At 36.0% G+C, this 12,179-nt stretch overlaps 1 protein-coding gene across 1 annotated transcript in view; it reads left to right on the forward strand.

Annotated features, from left to right (window-relative positions):
* The window catches only part of LOC139151028 (midasin-like), a 138,658-nt gene that overhangs the window by 109,495 nt on the left and 16,984 nt on the right, over positions 1-12,179 (forward strand). The window contains 10 exon segments of the mRNA XM_070723548.1: positions 451-620; positions 1,284-1,445; positions 5,162-5,299; positions 6,169-6,304; positions 6,633-6,854; positions 8,455-8,555; positions 8,826-8,970; positions 9,782-10,068; positions 10,541-10,732; positions 12,074-12,172. Coding sequence (XP_070579649.1) covers positions 451-620; positions 1,284-1,445; positions 5,162-5,299; positions 6,169-6,304; positions 6,633-6,854; positions 8,455-8,555; positions 8,826-8,970; positions 9,782-10,068; positions 10,541-10,732; positions 12,074-12,172 — 1,652 coding nt within the window.

The following is a 12,179-nucleotide window of genomic DNA, read 5'->3' on the forward strand; positions in this document are numbered from 1 at the left end:
CCTTAGTGAGATAATTTCATAAAGTAAGGAAATACTTAATTTTGTATCCATGTCTATAGTAGCTTCAGGGACTTTGGCCCTATGTTTACTATGTTTGTCATGAATGTCAATTGCAAATTCTTCTACTCTCCCAAAGTATGTTGAAATACCCACTATTTAGCTTGTCAACACAGCATCTGCATGTGTGAAGTGCCCTGTTGCTGTTTACGTTTGCATTCTGGTGCGGACCAGAATTCACTTATCAACAGTAACAATGAAGTCTACACATGTACAGGCAGAGTTAACAAGCTGGAAACTTTGGAGTAGAACAAGAAACTGTAGTTGGTATTTACAACAAAATTAGTGGAAAAATTGTCAAAAGTTACAGCTACTGGCCTTTGAATCTGCTTTATCAATTAGTAGATGGTTTGTTTGTTAACAATATGTCCGTACTCTGATTTATTGTGACAGAAGGCATTGCTGGTGACTTACAAGAGAGCCACCTCAACAAGTTGGTAGATGCTGGTCTGGAGATTGATCACAACAACTTAGACATCGAGAAGACAAACAGGAGTGTATTCAAGTTAATCTCTAACCTCAAAAGTTTAAGAGACAGTTGTCAATCACCGGCAGAAATTCAGGTAAATCCCGACCTCACAAAATTTTGTTCTGTGATTCGATGCAAGCATATCATTTACTATGGTTGATATTTTTTGATGAGGAATTAAGAAGTATCGGGTACTCTGGTCAACGATACTACCAAGAGATTGTAATTATCTGAGGTGTTAATGATTACCGATTTTGAGATCACTAAAAATCCATTGCTTTGTGAACATCCAACAGTCTATTACATTCTGTGGCCTATTAACAATATTTTTCTGAAATGCAAAGTACTAGAAAACCAAAGTGTATGCAGTATTTGACATGTATTTGACTGCTCAGAATCATTAACTGGTACAGGATGGTTGGAGTGGTTGCCATAGAAACAAGAGTCTTTTTGTGTAACCAAGTAACCTTCCATGGATGGCTTTGACTTTTCTTAAGAGAACTTAAAGTGAAAAGAGTAGACCTTTCTAGCTTTGACACTCCTCTAAACAAAATTTTGCGTTTTCATCATTCAACGTGTTTTCCTTTATGGTAAAGAACTTTGTGAACTAATCTAGCTCCATCCTCTCTTGGAAAAAAGAAATATTACTCCCATGTTCATTTACAACTTGACTTTGTCAAAATACAACCGCAAATGAAAACATCGTGAACATAAGGATGATTACTGATTTTCTCACTGTGTGTTGAATTATTTCCAGGAATGCAATCGCTATGCCTCATCATTGATACGCATAATGCCACTTCTACATCAGTATAGTGGAGTTGTGCATCATCATCTGACAATGATACTGGCCAGTCATCGTACTACCTGTAAACTCCTGTCAGTGTTGCTGGGAATATTCTCAGAACTTGCAACAAAGGTATTGAACGTATATGGTTGATCCAAGCAAACCCATTATTGTATACTAATAATTTCATTGAAATGAAAATCTGCAAGTTATACGTCAAACAAGAATGGCAGTTGAAGTACTGGGATAATATTTAATGTCAGACCACTCTTATTACTGTATCCATGTTTGCTAAATTTCATTTTTTGTTGTTGCCAATTTTCATATTTCATTGGAACTGAAAATTTGAAGTCATTTGTTGAGCAAGGACAGCAATTGAAGGATGATGATATTCTACATCAGATCACACTACTAACATTTTATTTTGTTTCATTGGTTTTTGAATGATAAGAGATTAGTGTGTTATTTTATAATTAAAGGCCCAGTAGCTACAACTTTTATGATTTTTTTCACAATTTTTTTCGGTATGTCAGTGGCAAGTTCTTGTTCTACTCCCCAAATGTATGTTGAAGCGCCAAATATTTAACATGTCAACACAGTGTTTAACATGTAAATGCTCTATTATTGTTTACATTGAATTCCAATATGGACCAGAATTCACACATCAACAATAACATTGCAATCTACACATGTACAGGCTGAGTTGACAGTTGAATACTTAGAGGTTATTACCCAATATCGCCTGTTCCTGTGTCGTATCAGCATGAGTGTCATTTGTGCTGCGTCAGACACGAGACGAAGTCGAGTGTCTGACGCAGCACAAATGACACGAATGCTGATACGACACAAGGAACAGGCGATATTGGGTAATAACCGATTTATCATATACCCATGCCCATAATTTTAGGGAATTTTTACTAATAGAACAAAAAACCTTTAATTTTGAGGCTTTACTTTATTACGCCTTGCGCATAAATATCAGAATGTTTATGTGAACAGGCTTCATTCATAAAGTATACGACGAAGATGTCAACATCACGCGCGACATCGCTGCAAGTCGTCCATATCTCAATGAAACCCATGAAGAAAGACACCGGGATACAAAAATCGTCATACAGAAGGAACATTTTAAGGTGCAATATGCTATTACAACTGTAACCGATCAAAAACTGCTCAGCTTTAAATCTATCCTGATTTCGATCGTCGTGCGGCACGGAGCTCGCGCGGAGAGGGGACGCCATTTTGTTAGTTTACCTTTAGAGTTGCCATGTCAACAGTCGTCGCGCGCGCGACATCGCTGTCACGCCACGCGCTCACTACCTGTTCGGTGGAGACCGTGCACAGTGCCGGCGCCGTGCGAACGGCAGAATGTTTGCTAGAACTTCACCAAAAAAATACCATGGGAAAACATTTCAAGACTCAACGTGATATTTCCGTATTTTGCAACCAGAAATACCCGTGTTCCTCGAAGCCCTTCAAGTTTTTACGTCGGCGACATCGCTTCGCAGGCGGGGAGCGGCAGCCATTTTGTTGTTTACGTTGTTTACCAACAAACAGCTAATGTAGTTCGGGAAAACTCTAAAACTGATGACGTTCATCGTGCATATCTCGACGTTTACCGTGAAATATCACGGCTGATATATTATGTTATACGTCACTAGGATGTAGCAATATGGGCATGGGTATATGATAATGTGTATTTCAACATGTTTTAGGTAGTAGAACAAGAAACCATAGTTGACATTAAAGATAAAATAGTGAAAAAATCATCAAAAGTTAAAGCTCCTGGCCCTTTAAAAAAGAAAACAACATATCTATCAAATTTGTTCATTTATTCTGATCACCTTGAAAGGGCATTCAGCCTTTCTCTGTCAATCTTGAAATGATCCCATGATATGAAACCATTTTTAGCTCCCATAGCCATATGTATATATGGTAATGGAAGCTATTCTTATAGGCTAGGAAAATGTCTGTATGTCTGTATGTCTGTATGTCTGTATGTCTGTCCGTCAACATCAAACTCCAAAACCGCTACACATTTCATCTTGATATTTGGTGTGTACATGGATGATGGGCTGTAGATGAGATTTTTTCAAATGAAGTTGTCATTGCCAAAAATATGCAAATTAGTGCCAAAAAAGGCGTTTTTGGTAAAAAATCTCCTTCTTCATAACCGCTGGTCAGACAGCTTTGATATTTGGTATACAGGTCCCTAGGGATAACCCAACTTGGATTTGTTCAAATTGTGATGAAATATGCAAATCTGTATTTTTAAGGAATTTTTTGTCATTTTTGGTCAAAAATTTATTTCATCAAAACCGCTTGTCTGACAGCTTTGATATTTGGTATACAGGTCCCTAGGGATAGCCCAACTTGGATTTGTTCAAATTGTAATGAAATAAGCCAATCTGTATTTTTAAGGAATTTTTTTGTCATTTTTGGTCAAAATTTATTTGATCAAAACGCTCGTCTGACAGCTTTGATATTTGGTATACAGGTCCCTAGGGATAGCCCAACTTGGATTTGTTCAAATTGTAATGAAATAAGCCAATCTGTATTTTTAAGGAATTTTTTTGTCATTTTTGGTCAAAAATTTATTTCATCAAAACCGCTCGTCTGACAGCTTTGATATTTGGTATACAGGTCCCTAGGGATAGCCCAACTTGGATTTGTTCAAATTGTGATGAAATAAGCAAATCTGTATTTTTAAGGAATTTTTTTGTCATTTTTGTTCAAAAATTTATTTCATCAAAACCGCTCGTCTGACAGCTTTGATATTTGGTATACAGGTTCCTACAGATAAACTAAATATAATAAATATAATATATACAGAATATATGATGAAATCTGCAATTTTGTATTTTTGGTGCAATTTTTGCCATTTTTGGTCAAAAAATGTGTTTCTCAAAAACTACTTGTCTGATGCCTTTGATATTTGGTATACAGGTTCCTGGGGGTTCTCTTAGTGTGATATAGTGAAATTTGATGAAATCTTCAATTTTTGTATTTTTGGGTCAGTTTTTGCCGTTTTTGGTCAAAATATTTGTTTCTCAAAAGTTACTCATGTGATAGCTTTGATATTTGGTATACATTTTTATACATAAGTATGATGAAATCATCAATTTTGTATTTTTGCAGCTAATTTTGCCATTTAGGTCAGGCCATCCTGAAATGAGCTATCAAAGATCTCAACCTTCTTCATCAATACATATGTCACAAAACGTTGCTCTCTTCATAACACAGCAGAGCTCTGTCGACCATTGGGTCGTTTGTTAGCTCCCATAGCCATATGTATATATGTTTACAAGTTTACATTTTATTGAAAATCTCAATAGCCACTGAGCAGATTAGATGAAAAATTAGCATGTAAGTACTTTGGGCTGACCTGAAATGATTGTGCACATCTTGGGTCAGTATCTTGGACTTGCTATTTTTCATGAATTTTTTTGTAATTTTCTCCCATTTTTGGTCAAAAATCTTATTCTCTGAAACCACAAGTCTGATTGATTTGAAACTTGGTATGGAAGTGCATAGGAGTGACCTTTCTCAAATCTGGGCAAATTGTGGTGAAATTTGCATATTTGCATTTTTTGGCTATTTTTTTCATTTTTGATCAAAAATTTTTAACTCTGAAAACACGTCCGATTGAGTTGAAACTTAGTGTAGAGGTTTTTACGGGTGACGTCAGTAAGATTTGATCAAATTCTGGTGAAATTTGTATAATTTTATTTTATTGGGGGAATTGTTTCTATTTGTGATAAAAAAATCTTTTAGCTTGATTTTAGCTTGTTTTGATAACTATATGGGAGCGACCAGTGACATTGTCACTATTTTTAACTTTCATCTAGGGATTCTGTATGCCTGCTGAGTTGAGTGATGAAGCAGGAGGCGAGGGCGCTACTCAGTTTGAGGACACTGCAGCTGGTGGTATTGGTGATGGAGAAGGTGTCAAGGACGTCAGTGATCAGATTGAAAATGAAGACCAGGTGAGACAAAAAACACAGAATTTAGGGTGATAAAATTCAGTTCAAAATTTGTGACCCTCTCAGCCTTATGTACAACAAAAATTGATACAATTTGCCATTTCAGCTGCTGAGACTTGAAGAATACATTTGTTATTGCTCAATATGTGCCTGAAATTGCAGTAATTGTCAGTGATTTCAAGCTATGCCACTATGAAAACATCCCTCAGCATGTATCAATACTGGTTTTTGTGTTGCAATATTTTTAGAATATGCATTGATTTGGATTTTCACATGATCTGTTGGTATGAATGTGCAACAGATGCATGTATATGATGTAGATTGTTTGTCAGGGCTAAGGCATACTTTTTAAAAGTGTTTTGTTTTTTTGCTTACAATGGCTGCCGTTCTCAAACAACTGAACGCTTATTTGAATGTTAATTGTTACAGTTCCAAGTAAACTTTCAGTAATTTTAAGCAAATAGTCAAAAAATTCCAGCCATGAAAACGGTAAATTGCTATAATTTCTGTACTAAACCAAACATATCCATGCATCAGTCTATCGGGAGAGCTATGTCAGTATGTAAGATGAATCATTACAATAAATAGAGATTAACGTACTGGTGGGACCATAGATTTGTATCATCAGATACATGCACTGTTGTAAGTTTGTAAATTTGTACAAATATATTCTTACAAAATTTCATATACGAAGTTGAAAAGGTCAAAGAATCAAGATAATGAAAGTGTAGTATGTCTCCACCGACTGAATGTATCAATACTTAGGAAATGTGCTGTTTCTTAAGGGAAACATGCTCTGCTTCCTAAACGTCTTTACTCATTTCTCAGGGGGTGGACCCAAAATAGAAACATATACAGTATTGAATTTTCAGGTTCAAGATGTGAAAAAGCCAGGGGATGAAGAGAAGGAAGATAACTTTGATGATCAACCAGACATTGAAGATGAAAAAGAGGGTATTGAGATGTCGGATGACTTTGAAGGCAAACTTCATGATGTTGAAAAAACAGGTATTGTAAATATGGTACCCTTTTCCCAGTACAAATCAAGGTTTACTTTTCATTGCTAAAACATCCAGCAATACTGTAATCGTGAAGAGATTACATGATGATTCAGTTTTTATCTGTAAGGACTACTGTGAAATCATTCACTTTTGTAAACTGTAATTTTCACAGCACTTTTTCTTATGTGTTGGATTTAGAATGTTTAAATTGATAGTGCAAAAACGTAGTCTAATCCTCAAGACAAATTGACACATGCATAGGCTCTGTAACCTTCACTGAAATCCTTAAGTATTGCTAAGATTGTGGCATGTTTGATTTGTCATTTCTTGTCAAGAACGAGATGAAGGGTCAGAAGGTGAAAGTGAAGATGATGAGAATGAACTTGACAAACAGATGGGTGATGTTGGAGATGAAAATGAGAAATTGGACGAGAGGATGTGGGGCAGTGATGATGAAGATGATGGAGATGGCGACGAAGATGAAGATAAGAAACAAGAAGATGGACCCGGTATGGATGAAGAGAAAACCCAAACTGTTGCTAAGGATGATAACCAGGGTAAGAGAACTCAATGATGTGATACAGATAGAAAATAAAACTCAAACAATTAGTTTTGTTGTACATCTTCTCACCCTTTCAGACATACTGCATCAAACTGTGGATTGAGAGACTGTGATCAAGCTGTTAGCTTATGCTCATTGAAGTTGAAATAAATTATCCACACAAATTCCGTTTTGTTAGAGAGATTGATTCTTGTCTTTGATATAACTGATTCTATTACCATTAAATCAATGAAAATTTTTCCTATAGTTTGAATTTGTGTGAGACATTCAGGAATGTCCAGGAAATAGATATGTTATAAAGATTAACTCATATTGAAGACCGCGGCTTTCTTGAGCTGTACAAATCATAGATTATTAATTCATTCAAGACTTTTTAATAGTACTCACCATTTTAATATACCTTAAGGTGGTTGGAAAGGCTAGAGCGTCAGTTATAAATTTCAACAAAACTATTAAAATATAAAAGTAGTCAACATTCTCTGTGGAATAAAAAAACTAGACATTTGGGCACAAAGGCATTGCAGAGTTATAGCCTGTTAAAACTTCTGAAAAACTGACCAAATAAGAAGAAGTTGGGGAGTCCTTAGTGTATTAACTATGGTAGAGGTCCCCTAGCTTTTAATAAAATGTTTGAAAAGGGAAAGTCATTATTTGCTGTTTTTCAGGAAAGTTTGACAAGGCGGTGCTGGCATTCAGAGTGAGTGACTGCTATTGTAAATGCATTTTTAGATTCTTTGAGTGTCAAAGAGGTGTCAAAGTGAGATTAACCAAAAAAACTGCTCTATGACTTCAAAAGAGGGGTGCAAATATGGCTTGTTTTCAACATTTTTGACAGAATAACAGTTTTCCTACATAATTGTATACCGATTTAATCCAACTTTGAAATGAGATATGAACATGGAATTTTTACAGCCTATTAACAAGGTTACAGATAAGATTTGTACGGCACAATTTTCCTGTATTTGAAGTACTTTTTGAAAAATCACATTTTGAAATTTGAAAGAATTTTTATAATTTTTTGATATATAACCCATGTAAAATCATAAAAACAAATTTTATTTACAAATCCTGCCGTACAAATCTTACAATAAATAGTGTCAACATATTTATAACTAATTTGGTAATATTAATACTATCCAATTATTATTAAATTCAAATATGTAAAAAAAATATGAAAAATTAAATTTTAATATTTACTGGTGTCATATTTCAAAATCATGGCTGCAAATATACAATTTTTATATTCTTTGGAGAAAATATTAACTAAGGGAGATATTCCTGAAATTTGAACTAAATATCTTGATTCTAACACTTGAAACTTGACATTAACTCTGAGAAAAGAATTGGTGCAAAAATAGCCTTTCCAACCACCTTAACTGTCATCTTGATTCATTCACAGACTTTTTACTCTAATTTCAATTTGTTTCCTTTAATCGTAAACACTCTGTAATAATCTACAACTGGATTTTGCAATTTATATCCTGTCCATGGGACTTGTGCAATCACTGAAGCCAGATGAATGAGATCAGACTAGGCCTCACAAACTCATACTCCCATGTGTATTTACATTGTCTTGTCATTTGTATTCACATCAGGTGCAGTTGATGATGATGATGAGAATAAGAAGAGAAAGGATGAAGAGGAAGAAACAAAGGAGAAAGATGTACAGCCTCACAATCTTGAACCAAAAGATGAAGTAAGCTTTGTTTCAGTGACTTCTTCCAGTATATTGCAAAATCTACTAGTGCATGAGCAAAAAGAAAATTTGCCATAGGATAAATCTCCAGTGAATTCAATTTTTCAGAAAAAATGAATTGTCAGTATACTGATAAGCGTGTAAGTTGTCAAGTGTAAAGAATTGTCTGCCTCATATGTCAATATGTAAATTTAGCCTGTTTGGCAGACAGCAACCAATCTAATAAATCTTGTAATTTTGTTAAAATGAACCTTTCCTTTCTTCCTTCAGAGCGAATTTGATGATGACAAAATTGATCCAAACAACACCAACAGAGAACCTACAGAAGAACCGGAAGATCTGGACTTGCCGGATGATCTCAACTTAGACGGCAAAGACAATGATGATGAAAAAAGTGATGATGACACTGAACAAGGTAATGATTGTATTATCTATGTGTGAAGTCCTATATTGATGAAAGGCTCGTGAAACCCTCTTGTATGCAAATGGTAGAATCACTCCTGGCCCCCGAACATGTTATGTTCAATTCTGTTGTAAATTTATCAGGCATGTTTACTGGATAATAGACCAGTCAACATTTCTTTCGCCTTTCCAAGGATTGCCCAATCTTTACATATGTACATAGAAAAAGTTTATTATTACACATAATATTGTAAAATGCTATGTTTAAGCAATAAAGCACACCCTGTGGACGGTATACCACAAGATTTTGACCAGTTCACGACATATGCATGAGCGATAGCGAGTACAAGTATGAAGTGAACTGGTCAAAATCGAGTGGTATACCATCACTGGGTGGGATTTATTGCTATTATATCATAACAGTACATTGAAATTCGGCGTGGAACCTCAAAAAAGGATGTTTGCTCTAGCTAAGAGCTTGCTTGTGTGCCAGCCGTGGTATTTCGCGAATATACCACGGTTCTTTTCTCGTCTCGACCAATCAAATCACTGTATTTGCGCCACCAATATACGGATATGATATGATAAATGATATATCAAATGATTTACCAAGAAAGTGATATCTTGAAAATAGTATTTTGGACCCCAAAAAGTCCTTGAAAATTGGCTGAAAAAGGTCCATGAGAGCCCTTGCGTTTTAAGTGGCTTCAGGTGTTTAGACCCTTATTATGGTCTAAACAAGACTATGAAAAAACCTCTTTGCCTTGAGGAAAACCTTACATTGAATCAGTTTTGTGTGTATTTAATTTCTATGAATACCACAGAAGAAAATCCATTTGATATTGAGAATGAAGAGAAAACAGAAATGAAAGATGTAAGTGAAAATGATGCAGCTGATGAGGAGGAGGCGGCAGAGGAAGCAGAGGAGGTGAATCTGAGTGAAAACCAAGACAGAGAGCAATCAGCAGACCAGGAAGAAGAAGAGGATGAAATTGGAGAGGAGAAAGATGACAGGAACATGGATGTTGATGATAACGATGATGAAGTTATAGATGAGAATGAGAATGATGAAGAGGAAGAAGTTAGTGAAGATAAAGTGCCACCTCCAAAGGTAAAAGTAATTCTGTTTTGAAGGGGAGTTTTTTCAATTGTGTTGCATACTATCTCATATGCGTGTATTGAAGTAAACAACTTGCAGTAAGTCTTACGTTTCTTTGAGTGTCAGGGTGACATCATTGTCTTGTACAAACAATCATCATATTCTGTCTCTATTGCCATTCTCCCATAGTTTGAGAATGTTGATCTGAATCTGCGTTTTAACATGTTAAAGTATGAATCATATTTTCAGTGTGTGTCCATATTTTGACTTGTTGCTGTGCAGCTCATCAAAGTATGGCCACATTGCTTGAATAGGATGTGATTTCAACCAAACTTCATGTAATGACCCAAAAAATATTACTGATATCATCATCACTTTTAATGTAAAGATGCAAAAGTGATCGTTATCTCTCCCAGTATGATGAATGCACATTTGCGTTTCAATCTTGTCCTGAATCTTTCTCAATGGAAACTTTATAACGTAGGATGAAAACCAGATGGAGGAAGATGATGTAAGGACTGATGAAGATAAGAGAGGGAAGGATCCCAATGAAACCAAGGAAACTGCAGAAGCTGCAGAGGATCATGGGAAGACTGACACCAGTAATGACCCAGTACAACTCAGTGATAATGTAGAACAGCATGCTGGGAAAAGTGAAGAGAAGGACAAGAAAGAGGTATCTGTGAAAACATATTTGAAATTTCTGTCTTAAAAATTGAGTTGAAATGAAATGTAAAACATACAAATACAATGTGTGTATACACACACTTGATCCCAGGGATTGAGTCTCTGGCCTTAAATATATCCGCAGTTGTGTTATACACCGTGGCCACTTTAGTGACGATTAAGCCTGTCTGCAGCAAGCAGAAATTCTGTTTGTATAAACGAAACAAAGTGGTGATCGGTGTAATAAATGTAAGGTTCACTATCGGCACCCCACTGTTAGGATTGAGATAACGTTCTACTAAAATGTCTCGCCTGCCCAATTCAAATCGATCACAACACTGCACTGTAGACATGCTGTAAGTCTGCACTCCGACAATGAACATCAACGGTCGCTAATATCATAGGGGCAAATACTTCAGTGAGGACGTAGCAAGCTTGATTGTTCAAAATATAAGAGATTGTGGTGGCAATCCGGCACCTAGCGAGGTATCACGAGGAGCTTACAAAGAAACAAGCAAGCGTTTTAAGATAAGCGTGGAGGGAGCCAGAAAAGTTTGGAAGAGATATACATGTATCAGGACAAGTTCCCTTCAACCGGGATGAGAAAAGTGTCGTTCATGGTTACACACATGTGAATACATGTACATGTAAAATGCTACCCCGACTGTACTTTACTCTTACCTTTCCGTACCAAGTGAAATTGGAGTAAGTTTATTCACGGTTTGTAGGAAAGAAACATGGCTTAGTGCAAGTGAGTGTTTATTTCGAAAGTTTTGCAGTCAAGACGGGCGATGTCTGTAATTTAATCGCTAACATTTTCAAAGTGGCATTTTCTCAATTCCCGCGTCTGAACAAAGTCTGAACACGACACTTGCGATACACACTATAGTATCGTTGGTATTCATTCACTGCAATATTGAAATCGGCACAAAATTGTGATGTTCTCTAACACTGACTACATTTGAAACACATGATTTTAGCAGATACTGAGTACTGATAGGGCAAATGCTGTGGTCAACATCATTTGTATACAGTGTATTTTATAATCACTCCGTAATTTCAGGCTAATCGGCATGTCCACGGGTACCGATAGTAGGATCATTATCACCACTGATACAGGGTAAAGTAACCGTTTTATCACCCTCCTGCAGACAGAAATTCTGCTTGTACCACACAGGCTCAATCACACTAAAGTGGCTACGGTTATTTAGCATGAATGTGATCCCCCAATGTTATTTCCATCTCTGATATTTTTACCTGTAAAGTTGCATACACCAGTTTGTACATTGCATTGTGTCCATTTTTATAATCAATTGGACTGAGAAAGGTTAAATTCATCTGTTTCTGACAGGAACAAGGCACTGGAACGGCAGAATCTGAGAAAGACAAAGGTCATGAAGGTGATCTGGTATCAGAAAGGATACAAAGTAACACTGAACAGCAACAACAGGTAAAGT

The sequence above is a fragment of the Ptychodera flava genome, chromosome 15 (assembly GCF_041260155.1).
Source record: "Ptychodera flava strain L36383 chromosome 15, AS_Pfla_20210202, whole genome shotgun sequence".
In the NCBI taxonomy this organism is placed as follows: Eukaryota; Metazoa; Hemichordata; class Enteropneusta; family Ptychoderidae; genus Ptychodera; species Ptychodera flava.